Source organism: Muntiacus reevesi, chromosome 7 (assembly GCF_963930625.1).
Source record: "Muntiacus reevesi chromosome 7, mMunRee1.1, whole genome shotgun sequence".
In the NCBI taxonomy this organism is placed as follows: domain Eukaryota; kingdom Metazoa; phylum Chordata; class Mammalia; order Artiodactyla; family Cervidae; genus Muntiacus; species Muntiacus reevesi.
Window position 1 is genome coordinate 19,501,781 of NC_089255.1, and position 22,961 is coordinate 19,524,741.

General features: G+C 38.5%; 1 protein-coding gene across 4 annotated transcripts in view; it reads left to right on the top strand.

The window, feature by feature from the left end:
- Window positions 1–22,961, top strand: part of NEO1 (neogenin 1) — a 224,345-nt gene that overhangs the window by 73,084 nt on the left and 128,300 nt on the right. For all 4 annotated transcript variants that reach the window (XM_065941673.1, XM_065941674.1, XM_065941671.1 and 1 more), the window contains exons 4-5: window positions 1,679–1,832; window positions 14,934–15,070. In XM_065941673.1, coding sequence (XP_065797745.1) covers window positions 1,679–1,832; window positions 14,934–15,070 — 291 coding nt within the window. The remainder of the gene's footprint in view (window positions 1–1,678; window positions 1,833–14,933; window positions 15,071–22,961) is intronic.

Sequence of the window (22,961 nt, forward strand, 5' to 3'; positions counted from 1 at the left end):
ATCAGTCACAAATCCTTCAAACCAGCTTGAGGTAAACAAGATTCTTGGTGTCAAAAGATGAACCACCATGAAATATCTGAAACAAAAAATACAGATTGTTTTGTTTACCTAAGGGAGAGCTATGTTTGTAAAGCATAGTCATCTTGAATAATGCAGACTAATGAAATTTTTTGAAAGACATTGTTCTTGGTTAGGAGACTGGGTGGGGAAGATCCTGTGGAGAAGGAAATGGCAACCAGCTCCAGTATTCTTGCCTGGAGGATCCCACGGGCAGAGGAGCCTGGCAGGCCACAGTCCATGGGGCCGCAAGAGTCAGACATGACTTGGTGACTAAACCAAGCCTCCTATAAAATTTTTTGAAAGACACTGTTCTTAGTGTGTTGGTTAGGAGACTGGGATGGGTTGATGTCAGTAATAGAAGCATGTTTTATCGTTGGTTACAGAGGTGAGAACAATGTCAGCCTTAGAAGCAAGGGGCTCCACCACCGAACGGCTAATAACTTTTAGAGGCATTGGATAAACTCATTGGTTGGCTTTCAAAGCATGTTCACTGAAGACAGTTGTGCTGAAGTGTTAGACAGTGTTTGTTACCATGACTACAGAGCTGTCATCGGTTAGTTACACAAGTTTAAAGCCAGCTCTGGTGGTTGTCACAGTGGTTATAGAACATGTTTTCCTAAGAGTTTGGAGCAAAGAGTCTCATCTCTGCCTGAGAATGGTCTTTCTTCTCAAAACTTAACAGTAGAAAGATGGTACTGATGAATCTGTTTTCAGGGCAGCAACGGAGACGCAGACGTAAACAGACTTTCGAACACAGTGGGGGAAGGAGAGGGTGGGATGAATTCAGACGATAGCATGGAAACACACAAATTACCATGTGTAAAACAGATAGCCAGTGGAAAATTGCTTTATGAATCTGGGAGCTTAGGCTGGTGCTCCCACCTTAGAAGGGTGGGAGTTGAGAGGAAGATTCAAGAGGCTGAGGACATGTGTATACCTATGGCTTATTTGTGTGGCAGAAACCAACACAATATTGTGAAACCATTATCTCCCAATTAAAAAAAAAACTAGAAATATCACCGCCATCTAATAGATAGCCCTATCTTCTACGCCAGGAGTATGATCTTTTATATGCCTGTAAGAGGGTGACTCTATAAAGTGTGAACACACATACAGTGGTAGCCTGATAGTTGCACCATTGTAAAAATTAAAGGAGTGACTGTCTCAGTGAGCAAGTTAAACAGATGAAGGTCAAAGATTTTTAGAAGTAGCACATAGGTATAGGGAAGGAAAAGAAAGGAAACCTCTTATGATATCTCTGCGAGTGATGAGGATGCTAAGGTCCTGAGCTTGCTCAGTCTTTTTCCTATTTGTACCACTTATGAAGTATTTTCCTTATGTTATCTTTTAAAATGAAGGGGGTTCAAGTCAGATCTCACTTTGGTGACCAGTAAGGACACTGAAAGCAGGAGCTATAATTTAAACATGTTTAAGCCTCCCAGAGAGCCTCGGACAAAGTTCTGTACATGGGAATTATTAAGAAATGCTTGCTAATTTAAATGGAATTTTCCTGTCATTTTTGCTTAAACTGTTTTGTTGTATAAAGCCACACAGACCGAATCGGAATTTGCTGTAGTGTTTTCTTAACCATTTTCTTTTGTTTTACATTTTTTTTCAGATCCTGGTACCACATCAAACTTGGTATTTTTGAAACAACCTTCTTCCTTAATCAGAGTCATTGGTCAGAGTGCAGTGTTTCCCTGTGTTGCTTCAGGACTTCCTACTCCAGCCATTAGATGGATGAAAAATGAGGAGAGAGTTGACACAGAAAGGTAACGTTGTCTGCTTAAAAGCCTTTTTCAGCCTTGGCTTATGACTTGGTCTAATCTTATTTGAGACTATTGATTAATTTTAAAAAGATTATCTCTTTTTATTTTTATTTAAACACATCATGATGCTTATTTATCATTCTTGAAATATGTTTATACACTATATATGATTAGGATGTTTAAAGAATGCTTTTAAGATATTAACAGATAATTATTCCATTGCTTCTTCTTAGCTTAAGGCCCTATGACTTCCTTCCTTAAATTGTTGCAAGAGTTCCTAATGCTGACTACCTGAGATGTCTAACTTACTCTCATATGCATTTTGTCAATGATAGTTTTTTCCTTTACTTAAACAGTAGAAGAAAATGTATTCCTCGTTTTTTTGTTTTTGACTTTTAGAATCATACCAGCTTCCTTCTATGACTACAAATTTTTCATCTTACACATAAGCCTTTTCTGTTGACATTGACCACTCTATTTTCCCTCCCAAACACTGTCATTAATTCCTTTTGTTGTTGTTCAGTTGCTAAGTCATGTCCGACTCTGCAACCCCATGAACTGCAGCATGCCAGGCTCCCCTGTCCTTCACTATTTCTGTGAGTTTGCTTAGATTGTTGTCCATTGAGTTGGTGATGCTATCTAACCCTCTCATCCTCCCCTACCCTCGTCTCCTTTTCACTTCACTCTTTCCCATCATCAGGGTCCTTTCCACTAAGTCGGCTCTTCACATCATGTGTCCAGAGTTTTAGAACTTCAGCATCAGGCCTTCCAGCGATCATTCAGGGTTGAGTTCTTTTGGCATGAGTGTTTTGATCTCCTTGCTGTCCAAGGAACTCTCAAGAAGCTTCTCCAGTACCACAATTCAAAAGTATCAATTCTTCGACTCTCTGCCTTCTTTATGGTCCAACTCTCATATTTGTACATGACTACTAGAAAAAGTATAACTTTTGACTGTACGAACCTTCATCAGCAAAGTGATGTCTCTGCTTTTTAATATGCTATCTAGGTTTGTTATAGATAAGTGTCTTCCAGGAGGCAAGTGTCTTCTAATTTCATGGCTACAGTCACCATCAGCAGTGATTTTGGAGCCCAAGGAAATAAGATCTGTCACTACTTCTACTTTTCCCCCTTCTATTTGCCATGAAGTAATGAGACCTGATGCCATTATCTTAGTTTTCTGAATGTTGAGTTTCAGACCAGCTTTTTCACTCTTCTCTTTCACCTTCTTCAAGATGTTCTTTAGTTCCTCTTCCCTTTCTCCCATTAGGTGGTATCATCTGCATATCTGAGGTTGTTGATATTTCTCCTGGCAGTCTTGATGCCAGCTTGTGATTCATCCAGACCGCTATTTTGCATGATGTACTCAGCATAGAAGTTGCATGAGGAGGGTGATAATATGCAACCTTAACATACTCTTTTCCCAATTTTGAACCAGTTCATTGTTCCATGTCCATTGCTAACTATTGCTTCTTGACCTTCATACAGGTTTCCCTGAAGACAGGTATGGTGATATTCCCGTCTCTGTAAGAATTTTCCACAGTTTCTTGTGGTCCACATAGTCAAAGGCTTTAGGACAGTCAGTGAAGCAGTAGTAGATGTTTTTCTGGAATTTCCTTGCTTTCTCTATGATCCAACGAATGTTGGCAATTTTATCTCTGGTTCCTCTGCCTTTTCTAAATCCAGGTTGTACATCTGGAAGTTCTCAGTTCATAATTGCTGAAGCGTAATTGAAGGATTTAGAGCATAACCTTGCTAGCATGTGAAATAAGCACAATTGTATGGTAGTTTGAACATTGTTTGGCATTGCCTTTCTTTGGGATTGAAGTGAAAACTGACCTTCTCCAGTCCTGTGGCCACTGCTGAGTTTTCCAAATTTGCTGATATATTGAGTGCAGCACTTTAGATTTTAGATGCTCATCTGGAATTCCATCACTTCCACTAACTGTGTTCATACTAATGCTTCTTAAGGCCCACTTGACTTCACATTCAGGATGTTTGACTCCAGGTGAGTTGACCACACCATCATGTTTATCCAAGTTGTTAAGATCTTTTTTGTATAGTTCTTCTGTGTATTCTTGCCACTTCCTAATCTCTTCTGCTTTTGTTAGCTCCTTACCATTTCTGCCCTTTATTGTGCAACATTGTTGCATGAAATGGCCCCCTGATATCTCCACTTTTCTTGCAGAGATCTCTAGTCTTTCTCATTCTGTTGTTTTCTTCTATTTCTGTGCATAGTTCATTGAAGAAGTCTTTATTTCTACTTAATATTCTCTGGAATTCTGCATTCAGTTGGATACCTTTTTTCTTTTTTCCTTGCCTTTCACTTCTTTTCTCAGCTATTTGTAAAGCCTCCTCAGATAGCCACTTTGCCTTCTTGCATTTTTTTTTTTTCCCTTGGGATAGTTTTGGTCACCGCCTCCCGTACGGTGTTATGAACCTCCATCCACAGTTCTTCTGGCACTCTGTCTACCAGATCTAATCCCTCGAATCTATTCTTCACCTCTTCTGTATAATCATAAGGGATTTGATTTAGGTCATACCTGAATGGCCTAGTGGTCTTCCCAACCTTCCTCAATTTAAGTCTGAATTTTGCAATAAGGAGCTCATGATTTGAGCCACAGTCAGTCCAGTCTTGTGTTTGCTGACTGTATAGAGTTTCTCCATCTTCGGCTGCAAAGAATATAATCAATCTGAATTTCGGTACTGACGATCTGGTGATGTCCATGTGTAGAGTCGTCTGTTGTGTTGTTGGATGAGGGTGTTTGCCATGACCAGTGTATTTTCTTGACACAGCTCTGTTAGCCTTTGCTCTGTTTCATTTTGTGCTCCAAGACCAAACATGCCTGTTACTCTGTGTATCTCTTGACTTCCTACTTCTGCATTCCAATCCCCTGTGATGAAAAGGACATCTTTTTTGGTGTTAGTTCTAGAAGGTCTTAGATCTAGTAGATCTTCACAGAACTGGTCCATTTCAACTTCTTCAGCATTAGTGGTTGGGGCATAGACTTTGATTAATGTGATGTTGAATGATGTACCTTGGAAATGAGCTGAGATCATTCTATCATTTTTGAGATTTCGGGCAAGTCCCAGGTGGTGCTGGTGGTAAAGAAACCATCTGCCAATGCAGGAGATGTACAAGACACAGGTTCTATCCCTGGGTCAGGAAGATTCCCCTGGAGAAGGAAATAGCCACCCACTCCAGTATTCTTGCCTGGAGAATCCCATGGACAGAGGAGCCTGACGGATTATGGTTCATAGTGTCACAAAAAGTTGGACACAACTGAAGTGAATTCCCATGCATGCACTGCATTTTGGACTGTTGACTATGACAGCCACTCCATTTCTTCTGAGGAACTCTTGCCCAGAGTAGTAGATATAGTAGTCTTCTGAATTAAGTTCACCCATTCCTGTCCATGTTAGTTCACTGATTTCTAAGATGTTGATGTTCACTCTTAACATGTCCTCCTTGACTGTGTCCAGTTTACCTAGATATATGGACCTGACTTTCCAAATTCCTGTGGAATGTTGTTCCTTACAGCTTCATGCTTTACTTTCACCTCCAGACACATCCACAGCTGAGAGTTGTTCCCACTTTGGCCCAGCTGCTCCATCCTTTCTGGAGCCCTTTGCTCTTCCCCAGTAGCGTACTGGACACCTTCTGACCTCGGGGCTTGTCTTCTGGTGTCATGTCAGAGTGCCCTTTCATACTGTTCACGGGGTTCCTTATCATCCTGTTCGTGAGCTTCTTGCGTCAAGGATACTGGAGTGCTTTGTCATTCCCTCCTCCAGTGGACCACGTTTTGTCAGAACTCTTCAGTATGACCTGTCCTTCTTGTATGGCTCTGCATGGCATGGCTCATAGCTTGATTGAGTTATGCAAGCCCCTTCGCCCCAACAAGGCTGTGATCCATGAAGGGCCATTTATTTCCTTAGGTAATGGATTTTTTTCTCAGTTGTATTCTGGTAAGAGAACTGGGTGGTGGTGATGGAGGTGGTGGTAATTCTGTATGATTTATTTCCATAACAGAATCATCTTGTGCATTGTAGAGTATACAGTAAGATCCCTGGCCTCTGCCTATGAGATGCAGTAGCACTCCCAAGTTGTGACAACTAAAAATGTTTCTAGATATCGCCAGATGTCTCTCTAGAGACAAAATTATCCCCAGTTGAGGACCATTTTCCTGGAGCAGTGCTGTCCAAAGGGAACATGATGAAAACCACATACATAATTAAAAATTTTCTGGAACACATGGCACTACTAAATACAATAATTTATACAATGTACTGGTTAAAGTGAAATCTAGTTCTGCCAAAGCAATAAAGTTTATGTTTAGTCCTGCTTCAGATCCTACATTTACATTTCCTCAGTCAGTCTAGCCACATTTCAAGTGTCAGTAGCCACATATGGCTGGTGGCTATTGTTTGGGTAGAGCAAGTGTAGAGCTTCGTTGACTAATTCAATGTAAGCAGGTAATCTTAATTTGTGTAGTTCAGTAAACAAGATATGGAAAGGACTATCCGTCTAGTTAGCTTGGTGGTCAGCCTTTACTGATCAGAGGGGATGCTAGAATACAATCAGATTGTTCCTCACATATTCCATTAGCCAAACTGATAGTACCATCTTCAGTATCACCTGATTTCTTACTGAACACCTGTCTAGTTACCAACTTCTGCCTATACTTTACTCCCTTTCCCCTACTCTTTTTTCCAGCTAAATATTATACAAAGAATTCCTAGGACTTTAAAGGGATTTTTTTAAACCTACACTTACTGGAAACATAAGGAACCTTAAGATAAGGTATACAAAATTTAAGCTCTTAGAGTAGAAATTTTAATTGGCTACTTGTGAGAACAAAGTATCTGGAATAGGAGAGCTGAGATAGGTTATTTTTAAAGTTTTTATATTTTATCTTTGTAGAAGTACGTTCAGAGGACAAATAATAAGAGTTTGATTTCTTATATAAGAAATAAAAGTGAGAATTTCCATGATTCTCATTTGTTCATTCAATAATTATTCAATAAGTATTTATTGAATGCTCTTTACGTTAGGCCCTATTCTAGGTACAGGAAATAGAGTAGTGAACCAAATAAGAGAATTTTGCTCTTAGGGAGTTCATATTCTAGTGGGCAAGAGTCAGGCAATAATCATATGAACATAAAATTTCAGTTTATAATAAGTGCTGTGAAGAAAATTAAGACAAATTTAGTAATTTCCTAGTTACATTACTTTGAATTTTAAGGATAAATAAGAGACAGAAGATTGAGTAGACTTTCCCATCTTGAGTTCTGTAGGCTTCTCAACACTTCCATTATGTGGTAGAAAAATCTGAGAACCATTGCTTTGCAATACCACTGTCTCAGGAAGCTTCAGAAGAATATAAGAGCAAGACAGTGTTGGTGTTCTTCATGCTCGTGTTTCCAGACTCAGGCACAGTACTTGGCATATAATTGGGTAGGAAGAGTGTGACCAATGTATTTTGGTTGAATATCTGAATGTAGTATAGGAAAATGTCTAAGTAGGTGAGTGGAACACAACAGTGCTTCAGGTTAGATACAAGTAATTATTCAAAGTATTCTTGTTTCTGCCAGAGTCTTATGAGATATGTAGATAGACGTTAGTTAATAAATTATATAGACCTCAAATTAGAAAGAAATTTAGAAATTGAAAGAAAAATGTGGCTAGAAATCTAGATAGTAACCAGACTGGCTCTAGTGAAAAAGAAAAACCAAACAAATTATTAGACATCCTTCTCAATTATTAATCTTAGGAACTAGTTAAGAACATTTCAGAACATTTCAAAACATTTCCATGACTTTTATAAATGTGTTAAGAATTGATATATTTGGTTAATCTTTTGATCACATTTGTTTGGATCCAAACCAAATAGAGCTATTGAAATGGGGGTGGTGGTAGGAATGTATCCCATTCATTGAGTAGTTTATTTGAAAGGGAGAAAATTCAGAAAATATAAATGCTAAAGTGCATGGTGACTGACAGCAAAATGTAATTTAGTAATTAAATAATATTATGTTTTAGTGGAATGATAGATTGGAACTCAGCTGCAAAAGAAACAGGTTATAGTTATAAAAATGCTTAATGTTGGATTATAATTGACAATACTAGGAAAATTAGATTAGAAAAAAGGCCAAGTGGAGGACTTCCATTTCTGGGAAGATTGAGTAGTATTTTCCCCTGTTCTTCCTGTTGCATACAACTAAAAACTCTGGACATTACATGTAAAACAGATGTAAGACCCTGAAAGGTGGAGAGATGAAGGGACCTTCGACCTAAGAAACAACATGATGTTAAGTTCCCTGGGTTTTGTTTTTACCTTGTATATCCAAGCTGATATATATTATAAGAAGCTGATAACCTGGAAACATCACTAGGCACAAACAAAAAAGCACTCCCAAGGTGTATTTTCTCTATCCAAAGGACCAGAAAGGGGCAGCAAGATAAAAACTACCCCAACTACTCTAATCATTCCTACTCCAGCCAAATACCACATAAAAAACTGTGGCCCCATCCTCTCCCATGCCAGCAAAGGCCTAGTGGGATGCCTAGACTTCTATCTTCACCAGGTTGTGATGAAGTCTCCCATCCTCCCAGCTCTATGGTGTCAGAGGCTAAGTAGACAGCCAAGACTCTAATCCCAACCAGCAGTATTGAGGCCCCGACCCCTGCTGTATCAGTGGAGGCCCCTGGGGAGCCTGGACTTTTATCCCACCTGGCAATAGAGACACTCTTTCCCAGCTTCCCTTCTCCACTAGGGTGGAATCAAGGGAGGCCTGTGGAGAGTCAGGACTTTCAGTACCTTGTAATGTCAAACCTTCTCTCTTCATGGTGTTACTGGACGCCATGTGGGGAACAGTAATGAGGCACTCTTACTGGACCCAGCCAGGGAGCAGTCTCAGTGGAGGTGTAATGAGGAGCCAGAACTCTCAGTCCTGCTGAGGCATAATGAGGAGTCCCCCTTCCCCCTCAGATGTCAGTGAAGACTGAGAGTGGAACCTGGACTTCCACCTCCACCTGACTTAATGAGGTGGCACCTCCCCTTTCCACTGGGTGTCAGAAGCAGCCACCTGAAAGCAAAGGTTCAGTGGGATCCAGAATCTTACAACATAACGCCCCAAATATCCAGATGTCAATGGAAACTTGCTCACCGTACCAAGAATGAGGAAAATCTCAAATGAGAAAAGACAATTTATGCTTAAACTGAGATTACAGGTCTTTGAATTATGTAAGAAAGATTTTTAAAGCAGTTATCCTTAAAATGCTTCAACAAGGACTTAATGAATACATTTGAAATAAACAGAAAAATAGAATATCTCAAGAGATAAATAGTCTCTTCAAAGGAATAGAAGATTTAAAGAAGAACTAAATGGAAAATTTTGAACTAAGACAATAACAATTACAACAAAAAAAACCCAACTCATTAGATGGGCTAACAAGAGACTGGATGGGATAAAGGAAAGAATTAGTGAACTAGAAAAAAAGGGAGACAAAACAAGATGACTGATATTAGAACTGAACCAGGGGTGCCACTACAGACCCTGCAAACATCAAAAGGATAATAAGAGAATACTATAAACAACTACTAGTCATGTAGTCCAGTAGTCATGTATGGATGTGAGAGTTCGACTACAAAGATGGCAGAATGCTGAAGAATTGATGCTTTTGATCTGTGATGCTGGAGAAGACTCTTGAGAGTTTCATGGACAACTAGGAGGTTAAACCAGTCCATCCTAAAGGAAATCAACCCTGAATGCTCATTGGAAGGACTGATGCTGAAGCTACAGTACTTTGGCTGCCTGATGCCAAGAGCCGACTCTTTAGAAAAGACCCTGATGCTGGGAAAGATTGAAGGCAGAAGGAGAAGAGGGTGACAGAGGATGAGACAGTTGGAGGCATTGTTAATTTAATGGACATGAACTTGGGCAAATTGCAGGAGGTGGTGAAGGACATGGAGGCCTGGCCTGCTGCAGTCCATGGGGTCGCAAAGAGTCAGACACGACTTGGTGACTGAACAACAACATAAACAATTGTATATCATATAAGTTTGACTTAAACCATTTTCTCTAAAACACAAACGACCATATCTAACCCAATATGAAGTAAGTTAAGTAGCCCTCTTAACTCTTAAGGAGATTAAATTTGTAATTTTAAAACTCTCCCCAAAAGTCTGCAAGTCCACATAGCTTCATTGGAGAATTCTGTCAGTGTTGAAAGAGTTAGAACCAGTTCTACACAGTCTTTCTGGAAAATGGAAAGAATTGGAGCTAATATCATATAATGAGAATTTTATTATGCCTCGCATTTTAGGTGCATGTAAATTCTGTGTTATCTTGCCTGGGAAACACTATGAACAGAGGAACCTGGAGGGTTACAGTCCTTGAGGTCACAAAAGAATAGGACATGACTTAGCAACTAAACAATAAAATTAAAAACTTTTGCTCTGTGAAAGACCATGTTAAGAGGATGAAAAGATAAAGCTACAGATTTTTTGTGGGGACAAAATATTTACCAACCATATATCAAACAAAGGAGGAGTATCTAAAATGTGTAAAGGTATCTCAAAACTCAGTATTTTAAAAAGTATATAATTCAGTTAGAACGTAGAGAGAAGAGTTAGATAGTTCAGTTCAGTCACTCAGTGGTGTCCGACTCTTCACGACCCCTTGGACTGTAGCATGCCAGGCTTCCCTGTCCATCACAACTCCCGGAGCTTACTCACATTCATGTCCTTTGAGTCGGTGATGCCATCCAACCATCTCATCCTCTGTCATCTTAGATAGATGGTTCACCAAAAAAGATGTAGAGATGGTAGATAAGCACAGGAAAAGTTGTTTAGTATCATTAGCCATTAGGAACTGCAAATTAAAACCACAACATACCACTGCATACTTAAAGAGTGACAATGCCAAATGTTGTCAAGTATGTGGAGAATCGAGATCACTCTGGCATGACTGGTAGGAATGTGAAGTGATGCAGCCACTCAGAAGAACTGTTTGACAGTTTCTGAAGAAATTTATTGCAACTGTCATATCACCTAACATTTACATTCTTGGGCATTTATCCCACTGAAAACGAACTTAGGTTCAGACAGAAACCTGCACGTGTATATTTATAGCAGCTTTATTCATAATACCCCCAAACTAGGAACCACCCAGGTGTCTTTCATTGAGTGAAAGATTAAATAAACAATGTCTATTCATTCTCTGGAATTACTGTTCAGCAATAAAAGGAATGAACTATTGGCAATTGCAACAACCTGGATGAATCTCCAGAGAGTTATGCTAAGTGAAAAAAGCCAATCCCCAGAGGTTACATACCATGTGACTATTTATGTAACATTCTTCATGAAATGCCAAAATTATCGAAGTGGAGAACAGGTTAGTGGTTGCCAGGGGTTAATGAGGACGTGGGAGAGGGAGGGAGGTGGATATGGCTAGAAGAGAGCAGCAGGAGGGATCCTTGTGGTGGGAATGTCAGTCTCCTAGTTACAGTTTCATAAGATCTTACTGTTGAGGGAAACTAAGTAAAGGGTCCGTGAGATCTCTGTATTATTCCTTGGACCTGCATGTGAATCTACAGGTACCTCTAAAAAGTTTAAAGAAAAAAAGCAAAGGAGAGTGTATGTAAGATTAGCTTTCACCTACCGTTCCTCACCTGCTGTTTTAGAGGAAGAGGTGTCTAAGAATTTCTTTTGTGCTCTGGATTATATTTTCCATTTTCTCCAGTACTTTTGTGAATCCTCTTTTCAGATGTTTTCCTCTCCATTGGCTACCTCTCTTTTGTCTTTAAAAAGCTTACCTGTCTCTCACTCAAATAACAACACATAAAAACCTAAATTAAACAAGTCATTTTCTTCTGTGTTCCCCTTCACACTTACTGCCCTGACCTTAAGAGTCTTTCGAAGTGTGCTGCTTTCTCAGCTTTTCTGTCCAGTCTATCTGTCATTTTACCTCCTAAATATCTCTGAAATTCACGTGTGTTGCTAACACCTTATTCCAAGCTGCTATTGACTGTCATGTCAATTACTTCAGTAGCCTCCTTTTAACCCCACATAAACTCTGGCCTTATTCCAAATGCCCTTGCCATAGCAGTCTTTTCAAAGCCCAGGTCTTAACTACATCATTGTCAGCTTCCCACCCACTTTTAAAGATGTTTAATGGACTTCCATTTTTTTCAAGTTAAGGACTCAAATTCTTAAAATGGCTTTCAGAGCTTTGTGTGGTCTGGCTCCATCCTCATATTTTTGCTTTTCTAATTCTTATATCTGGCCATATTTGTGATTTTTGGATCCCCAGATACACTGTGATCCTTTCTGTCACAATCCTTTGCATGTGCTAGACTTCCTTTTTGAAATCTTTTCCTCCCTCTCATTATTAGTTAATTCCTATTCATTCTTCAGATCTCAGCTCAAAGGTCATTTTTATCAGTGAAATCTCTTTCTGATTTTCTGACACATTCTTTTGGTATACCATTGTGTCGTGAAAGTCGCTCAGTAGCGTCCAACTCTTTGTGACCCCATGGATTGTAGCCCATCAGGCTCCTCTGTCCATGGAATTCTCCAGGCAAGAATACTGGAGTGGGTCACCATTTCCTTCTCCAGGGTAACTACCTGACCCAAGGATCAAACCCGGGTCTCCTGCATTAGAGGCAGATTCTTTACTGTCTAAGCCACCAGGGAAGCCCTAACTCTACCGTTGTGTAGAGTTACTATATTTTTTATGTCCGTCTTTCCCTCTGAATTGCACGACAGCACTGATTTTGTTTTTGCTTGTTTCATTACCCCAGCTGTTACCTGACATACATAGGGACACCAGTAAATAATTGTTGAATGAATGAATAAATTCCTTTCTTTAACTTAATCATCCAACTTTTCAAAAGAGTGGCCATCATTTCATGCCTTCTCTTTACCCCTGTTGTTACTGCCATGATTCATCCTCTTCTCCTTAATTCCATTACAATGACTTTACAGCTTCTACTTGTTTCTTCACTAAATCTGACCATGTTATTAATCTGCTCAAAAGCCTTTCCCTTTGGCCAAAATAGGCCTTAGCACACCATGTTCTCCTCAACTGACCGCTGGTTACTCAGAGACACATGTGTACATACACTCCTTATGTCCAGCAGTGCTCAGTTTGGGTCCGTTGACCATGAATACTTTTCCACTTACTGTCTCTGTTGACTGCATCTTTGAATTTTGGAGCTCTAAGAGCTTGATTTCCTTTGTTCTATAAGCCACCATATGTTACATGAACACCTTAAATCATTTCTGAGAAGCTGTTGGGCATTCTTCCTCCCAGACTTCTTTTAAGGAAAGTAAAATCAGCTGTGTTAAGAAAGACTGACTTCTACTGTTCTTGTACTCACTGCAGATATGAGGCATAGCAAGTATCAGGAATGTTTCTTAGTATAACTATTAGATACAAACTGCTGTACCTCAGTTTCAAAAGTACTACACTAACTAGTGTTTCAAATCATGTTCCACTCAGCTGGGTGTCATATGTGTGTAGGGCTGATTTACCCTTTATGAATATTGTTTTCCATTTATGAAACATAGTAGAAAATTTGACCAGTAGTAAAATATAGGGTATTAATTTTTGTAAATTTGCCTTGTTTTGTGAGGCACCCAAACCTTGTTTTATATCTGTTTCTTTTATCCTAGTCATTCTTTCTTGCTTTCTTCCGTTGTATGTTGTCTAGCTTCTCTATCACATGAAGTTGTAATTTGAGGGTGTAATTAAGATAGTTCACATTGGAAGGCCACTTGATAAATTTAGTCATGATCTTTCAGAGTATTTCTTAGAGAAGTCACGACATCTGATTCTGGTTTTCCCTTCTTGGTATGAAACTTAATCTTGCCTGTTAGATTCAGGAAGACTAATTACTCAAATTCACAGTATACTAAAACTTAAGCCGGTATAGTGCTTTACTTACAATGAGAATTGTGTTAAGCATGGCCCAGACTGAATAGTGATTTCCTCTGATTTTTCTTTCCCATCAGGAATTCATATGAAAAGCCACATTGTAATCAGAATTTTTTTGTTGAGCATAAATACAGACAGGAACTATAACAATATTAAGAGCTATGAGAAAAACCTGCCTGTGAAAGCCCAGTTAGTGACAAAACCTTAAAGTAAAAGTAAAATTGTAACTCTCCAAAGTCTCCAAATTTAACTAAACTTATTAACTTTATAAAAATTTCATCAGAATATTGATTTGTGATTTCTTCCTTGATGTTTCAGAACGATTTGGCTTTCCTTTTAAATATACTTTTCGAGAGAGAGAGAAAGGGAGGGAGGGAGTGGGACAGGAAATGAAATTTTCTTGTGGTAGCTATTTCACTTTCCAGGGATTACTTCAAATAATGTAAATATAACACACTACAATGTTACAGATAGCAAAACTCCTTTATAAAAATACTTTACCTGCACAAAAATTTAAAAATATATATTCTCTTTAAATAGACTTAAGTCATGTAGAGTTGGGTCAGTAATGTTTAGCATCCTTGCTGATAATGATGGGATGGTGGCTAGTTTGTGCCCTGTTGCCACACCCAGGAAATTGCTTTCTGTCAACCATTCTTCTCTCTCCCTTCCCTTCCTCTTTTCCTCACTTTTCTAGCCAAGCTATCATTGGAAACTTTCAGTAGGTACTATGACCCCATGACTTACTGTTTCTGATCTGACATATTGCTCTTTCTGTTAGTCATTTGAATGTGGCATCTTTGTGCTGGTGTGACTCTCAGAGTGAAACCAGACTTCAGAATTACACAATTTGAAAAAAAAAAAACTGGGCGGAGTGGTTAAGCAAGGATGGATTGTGGGGAGTGGAATTGGTCACAACAGTGGTATCCCTTTGGGAATAATTAGTGTCAGAGATCATTCATTGTAACATTTTGATTTGTATTTATGATATTTATGCATGTGAAATATGAGCAAAGTAAATTGGACTAAATTAAATTCTGATATTTTACATTGGTCTTAGTCCATCTGTAGCTGTATAAATAATATAAGTGTTTTATCTGTTTTATGTAGAGAGTTTTTCAGGTATCATATTTCTCATTCTGAAACATATCAATATTTTTAATGCAGCTCTGGAAGGTTGGTATTGCTGGCAGGTGGTAGTCTGGAGATCAGTGATGTCACCGAGGATGATGCTGGGACTTATTTTTGTATAGCTGATAATGGAAATGAGACCATTGAAGCTCAAGCAGAGCTTACAGTACAAGGTATGCAAATATTTATTGTGTAAATTTAAAAAATACTGTTGTACTTTATGGGTTTTCTAATGTTAAACATTAATGTAGAAGAGGCAAATACAGCATAATAGTTAAAGTCTAAGCTTTAAACCAGGCTGCTTGGGCTCAAATCCTGGGTCTTGTATTTCCTAGCTGTAGAACTATAGGAGATTTACTGCTCTGAGCCTCATTTTCCTCATCTGTAAAGTGAAGATAATAAGAGTACTTACCTCATTGGAGTTTTTTTCAGGATCAGAAGAGTAATACTTGTAAAACTCCCAGAATGGTGACTAGAATATGGTATAAGCTGAAAATTAGTTGTTATTATCTGTAGTACAAGGTAGAGAAGGGTACAGTCTGGGGCATTTAGAAGATCACTTTTCTTGTCTCAGAATGCTTTATTTTTCTCTGACCAAGAACCACATATCCTAAGCATTGGTGTTCCCACCCTTCAGGTGAATAGATCCCAGAAAGGAGTGAGCTGTGGCTTTCAGTGTAACACTTGTTTGATTTTATGATTTTTTTTTCTTTTCAACTAATGCTGACCATCAGAGCATCTCCCTTATAGATTCTGTGATTCAGAAGTCAAAGAAAATGACCATGGCTTATACATATAACCTCACCATCTTCCTTGCTCTTTCCTCCATCTGGAAATGTACTGTCAGAGGAACATTTGCTCTCTCTCCTATGACTTGTCTGCAAATATTTGTTTCAAATAAAAATCTTGAAGACCTCTGTTACTATTAGGGAAATCCGACATTGCTTGGATATGTGGAAGTATATGTTAGTTCATGACATTCAAGTTGTCTCCAAGTGTATTATATTTGATAAACTGCTTCCTGCTGTGTGGTTTAGGGTGGTTTCATGTTTTATATGAAAGTCTTTCTCTTGGTACATTTTGTGAGTTTCAGAGTGGGAAGTAGTTACATTCCTACTCTGATAGGAATTGAGGAGCACATTGGGGTTCTATGCTGGCAGAGGCATAGAATGTTTGTATTCTCTACTGCTATCTGTGGGTGGATTTATAACCTCTGAAAACCAAAAGAGCAAGTCTTAGAGTTCATATAACTGTTACCTCACTTGAGCTCAGCCGTTACTCTGGCTAGATGGAAAGTAGGTTTAGACCAATTCTAGAATGACCAGTTTATTTCTTTGCCTCTGTGTCAGTGGAACTGGACATATAAAATATTAGTGAACTCCATCTTATTTACTCTACAGACTGTCAAGTTAGTAGAAAAAAGTATAGGAGGATAACTTTGTCACCTAGGAGCAGGAAAAGATTGTTTTAAATAAAACTTTGGATGCAGAAATCATGAGGCAAAACATTGATGGCTTGGATCATGTCAGATAAAGCATGTTTTTCTTGAACGTTCAGATGATGAAGAAGAAATGAGGAGAAGAAATGAGGAGCAAAGGATGGGTTAAATATTTGGGTAAATCTAAGTGGATGTTGACTATGTAGAATGATAATGTTAAATGGGATTTAAAATACAATACACACACACACACACACGTATAAGTCAGGAGTAAGGATGTGGACTTAGTCTTCTAAGATTCTTAAAATGTCCAGAAAGTGGTAAAAGTACTATATTATATTAGAGGTTAATAAGGCAGGGATGTGTCCTATAATCTTTGTGGGAGGCTTTGAAAGAACAATAGAAAAATCTAACTATAACAAGATAATAGAAGAAGAAAGTAAAAATAAAAAGTTCTCCAGAAGAAGGTAAGAAAATAAAGGAAAAGGAACATAGAATAAGGTGGACTAAGAGAAAGCGAACAGTGAAATGGTAGACTTTTCATATTATTAAGAGTTAACATAGAAGGAAAATAAAGTGATTCTAAATATGTATTGTTGTTGTTCAGTTGCTCAGTCATGTCCGACTCTTTGTGACCCCACGGACTGCAGCATGCCTAGCTTCTCTGTCCTTCACTATCTCCCAGAGTTTGTTAAAACTCATGTTCATTGAGTCAATGATGCCATCCAACCATCTCATCCTTTGTCACCCCCTTCTCCTCCTGACCTCAATCTCACAGCATCAGGGTCTTTTTCCAGTGAGTTGGCTCTTTGCATTAGGTGGCCAAAATATTGCAGCTTCAACTTCAGCATCAGTCCTTCCAATGAATATTCAGGGTTGATTTCCTTTAGGATGGACTGATTTGATCTTCTTGCTCTCCAAGGAACTCTCAAGAGTCTTCTCTAGCACCACAGTTCAAAAGCATCAATTCTTAGGCACTCATCCTTTTTTATGATCCAACCCTGACATCCTGTACATGACTACTGGAAAAACCATAGCTTTGACTAGACGGACCTTTGTTGGCAAAATGATGTCTTTGCTTTTTAATATGCTATCTAGGTTTGTCACAGCTTTTCTTCCAAGCAGCAGGTGTCTTTTCATTTCATGGCTGCAGTCACCATCAGCAGTTATTTTGGAGCCCAAGAAAATAAAATCTGTTGCTGTGTCCACTTTTTCCCCATCTGTTCGCTATGAAGTGATGAGACCAAATGCCATGATCTTAATTTTTAAATGTTGATTTTTAAGTCAGCTCTTCCACTGTCCTTTTTCACCTTCTTCAAGAGGTTCTTTAGTTTCTCTTCACTTTCTGCCATTAGGGTCATGCCCAGGCAAGAATACTGGAGTGGGTTGCCATTTTTTTCTCCAGGGTATCTTCCCAACACAGGGATTGAAACCAGGCAGGTCTCCCGTATTGCAGGTGACTTTTTACTGTTTGAGTCACCAGGAAGCCCAAATATATATTTCCTCATAACATCATCTCAAAACAGGAGAGGCAGAAACTGATAGAACTACAAGAAGTAGACTAAACAGACCCACAGTCCCAAGTGGTAGATTTTAATACACTTCCATAGTAGATAGGATATGTAGAACAAAGCAAGTAAATACAAACAAAAACTGCAAACCGTCATAATATAAAACTGAACAACACAATTAACAAAGTTGACTTAATTGACATTTTAAAAATAGTGCACCAAGCAAATGAATAAACTACTTTTATAAGTGCATATGAAACTGTTATTAAAATATGCCATATACTGACTATAGAACAAATCTTAACAAATTTATGAAAATTGAAATTCTATGGATTTGACCTCTGTGGAATTAAGATCGAAATTAATTACAGAACTTGGGGTTTCCTTGGTGGCTCAGACAGTAAAGAATTTGCCTGCAATGTGGGAGACCTGGATTTGAGCCCTGGGTCAATAAGATCCCCTGGAGGAGTGCATGGCAACCCACTCCAGTATTCTTGCCAGGAGAACCCCATGGACTGGTGGGCTACCAACCATAGCATTGCAAAGTGTCAGACACAACTGAAGCAACTAAGTATGTAGCACGCAGGGGATGCTTAGAGGAAGTGTTTAGTCTTGTGTGTGTTCAGTTGTGTTCTGTGCTTTATGACCTCATGGACTGTAGCCGGCCAGGCTCCTCTGTCCATGGAATTTTCCAGGCAAGAATACTAGAACAGGTTGCCATTTCCTACTCCAGGGGATCTTCCGGATCCAGAGATCCAACCCATGTCTCTTGTGTGTCCTGCTTTGGCAGGCAGATTCTTTTACTACTGAGCCACCTATGAAGCTCTTACTTAGTACATGTATTAGAAGGAAAGAAAGGCTGAAAGTTTAGTGATTTAAATATTCATCTCAATGAATGGATAAAAAAGATGTGATATGTATATGTATTAATATGTATGTGTATATGTATGCACATATTCACACAATGGAATGCTACTCAGCCATAAAGTATGAAATAATACCATTTGCAGCAACACGGATGAACGGTTATCGTACACAGTGAAATTAGTCAGGGAAAGACAAATATCATATATCACTTACATGTGGAAGCTAAAGTGATAAAAATGAACTTAGAAAAGACTCAACAGATATAGAAAACAAACGTATGGTTACAAAAGGAGAAAGGAGGGGTGAATGGTAAATTAGGAGTTTGGGATTAGCAGATACAAACGTACTATACATAAAACAACAGGGTCCTACTGTATAACACAGGGAACTATATTCAATATCTTGTAATAAACCATAAGGGAAGAGAATATGAAAAAGTATGTATATATAATTGAATCACTTTGCTGTCCACCAGAAACTAATACAACATTGTAAATCAGCTATATTTTAATAGAATGCATGTGTAAATAAATATCTATCTCAAAAAAAGCTAAAAGAGAAAAGAATAGCAAATATAACCCAAAGAAAACAGAAAAAAGAAAGTAATCATAAGAACAAAAATTAATGAAATAGAAAGCAGACATTCAAAATAAGGTGTTTCCATAAAGGCAAAAGTTGGTGCTTGTAAAGAGTAACAATGTTGATAAACCCCTGAGAAGACTTATATATAAATTGACAAGATCTTTATTTAGACCAGGAGTTAGCAAACTACACGCTATGGACCAGATCTGCTAACTCCTTATTTTTTATGTAGCCTGTGAACTAAAAACAGTTTATATGGTTTTAAATGGTTGAAAAATATCAGAAGAATAATATTTAATGATACATAAAATTTTATGAAATTCAGATTATAACTGTCCATAAATAAAATTTTATTGGCACAAAGTCATACTCATGTGTTGACTATGGCTGCTTTATGCTATAGCAGAGGATTTGAGTAGGCCCACAGAGCCAAAGATTCTCACTGTCTGGTCCTTTTCAGAAAAACCTTTGACTTCTGATAAACTCTATAAAGAACTATAGATTAATAGGTAAACAAAGAATGATAAACCAATAGAAAATGGGCAAGACTTGAACCTCACGGATCTCTGTGTTTTGCATGCTCAGTCACTCAGTCCTGTGGACTCTGTGACCCCATGCGCTGTAGCCCCTGGTTCCTCTATCCACAGAATTTTCCAGGCAAGAATACTGGATTAGGTTTCCCACTCCAGAGGATCTTCCCACCTGTGTCTCTTGCATTAGCAGTTCAATTCTTTACCACTGAGCTACCTGGGAAGCCCTCACCAGGGGGCTACTAAACATTTGAAAAAGAGGTGGTTGTTTTTGGTTTTCAGAGGAATGTAAACAAAAGCCACAATGAGGTAACACTGTACTTCACCAGAGTGGCTAAAATAAGAGAGACTAACAATCCTGGGTATTGGCTAGGATGGGATGCTAATATACTGCTATTAGGACTGTACATTGATTTAATCACTTGAGCTCTAATACTGTTTGACAGACTCTAGGAAATGGCAACCCACACCAGTTCTCTTGCCTGGAAAATCCCATGGACGGAGGAGCCTGGTAAGCTACAGTCCGTGGGGTCGCAAAGAGTCAGACACAACTGAGCGACTTCACTCACTCACTAAAACTGCAGACAAACTTATTTTATGATACAGTGGTTGTAGTCCTAGGAGTATACTAATCAGAAATATATAAATGTATGCATCCAAAAACATGCACAATGTTGTTCTCATCAGCTTTATTCACAGTGAATCAAAACCAGAAACAACACTAGAATAGGAAAATAGTGCTCTAATCATATGATGCCATGTTGCCAGCAATGAAAATTGGGAGTCTAGTGCTCAGCAGATTGATAAATCTACAAATATCATTGGAAGAAGAAAAAGCCAGGCATGCAATAATGCATACTTTATGATTCCATGTTTATAAAGTTCGAAAATAGATAGTACTCATCTGTGATTTTAGAAGTGAAAATAGTGATTACTTTTGAACAGGGTCAGGGTAGTGACTCTTGTACAGTGGAGTTTTTGTTGTGTTAATATTCTATTTCTTAATATAGGTGGTAGTTACAGTAATTCAGGCTGTAATGTTAATGTGTGTCACATGAGATCTTTTTTTGTTGTTTACAGATAAAAAGTCATGTGTAAAAATTTTTTGGAAAATTTAATTTTGAATCTTGTCCCATAGCTGAAAATATTTGTTTCTTTTTCTGAAGGGAAAGCAATTATGAGAAATGGTTTTGGGTTATATATATATATAAATATTTATTTATATAGTTATTTTTGTATTTATAGTCATACCTGTCTGATTTCTGTTGTTTTTTAAAAAGTTACAGCTACAGGAAATGCCATAGTGCGTGTTAATGCAGAAAGGGTTATAAGTTCAGACTTCATCTGTTAAATATTTCAAATTTATTGTTTTATCGTTAACTCCTGGGATTTCTACACATGCTGTGACGTGAATTAGCCCACCATGTATTTCCTGTCATCTTAGATTGTTGATAACACTTAAATGGGTCATGAGTTTTTTTAAAACAGGAATTTTTCCTTTTCTCTTAAAACATTCATTATAGTCTATGATACACATCTTCCCTCCCCACAAAAGAAGAAAATTTTCCATATGTATTTTTGTGAGGTAAATTGATATATACTAAGTTGATTAAAAATTTAGAATTCCACAGTCTTTCTCTGAAGTCATACGGTAACATCATCTACTTTTCCTGCCCTGCTTTTTTATTCTCTCTGATCTCTGTCCACATTAAGACACTCATTGCCCCTCTTCTCCTGGTCATCTTCATGATCTCATTTCCCTTTACTTCATGCTTATTTACAATAGTCTGCCCTCATTTATTAGAACTCTAGTTCTCTTGGCTTAGGGTAAAAGCAAACTGCTTATGGTGTATGTACAGAACACAAGCAGACCCTTCGTGTGTTAACTGAGAGATACCACAGAAAAGCAGTTAAGAGCAGTCTCTGGACCCAGCATACCTGGGTTCCAGTCTTACATCTGTCACTTCTTAGCTGTGTGAACTTGGCAAAGTTACTTAACTTATCTGTGTCTTAGTTTCTTTTATCAGTTAAATAAGTTGTTATAAGGCTTAAAGAAACTTCTGGCACTCTTCCACCTGAACCTGGGATGGAAATGAACTCATCTTTATCAAACTGTGTTTAGTGTCCTGGACACACTGTGATTTGGTGGGACTCTATTCCCCTGTGTCCTCTCATGAGCACGTGCTCAGTCACCCAGTCATGTCCAACTCTTTGTGCCCCGTGGACTGTAGCCTGCCAGGTTCATCTCTCCATGGAATTGTCTGGGCAAGAATACTGAAGTGGGTTGCCATTTCCTTCTCCAAAGGATCTTCCGGAACCCACATCTCCTGCATTGCAGGCAGATTGTTTACCACTGAGCCACTTGGGAAGCCCCGTAGCCTCTCACCCTCAGCTAAAATTTCCAAATTTCCAGATAGTTCTTTTCCTGATAGCTCTTTGAAGATTTTCATAATCATCTTCTCACCCTCAGGTAATTATTATGTCTCTTAAAATAACTTTTGAGGGGACTGGGAGGTGAAGAAGGGGGTGGGTGTAAAAAAAATAAATAAATAAAATAAATAACTTTCTTTTTACCAGTAGTGTTTCTCACTGATTTGTTTATGTGCCTTTCTCCACTACTACTAGATTGAAGTTCTTATCAACAGGGACTGGTCATAATAATTTTTTGTCATTGTGCTAAGTCGCTTCAGTTGTGTCTGACTCTTTGCAACCCCATGGACTGTAGCCCTCCAGGCTCCTCTGTCCATGGGATTTTCCAGGCAAGAATATTGGAATGGTTTGCCATTTCCTCCTCCAGGGGACTTCCTGACCCAGGGACTGAACCGAGTCTCTTACGTCTCCTGCATTGGAGGCAGGTTCTTTACCACTAGTGCCACCTGGGAAGCCATTGTCATTGTAGATTATCAGCAATTAATTATTGAATACATGAATAAAACTTTGTGTTGAAATTTTGAAATGTGACAGCTAGAGTGATTTCATGTTTGTGTTTATTTTATTGTTCATGTTTTCCTTTGCAGCTTGCTTTTAATAGATTTCTGAGTGAGTGTGAGTTGATAGTCGCTCAGTCATGTCTGACTCTTCGCAATCCCAATAGACTGTAGCCTGCCAGACACCTCTGTCCATGGAATTCTCCAGG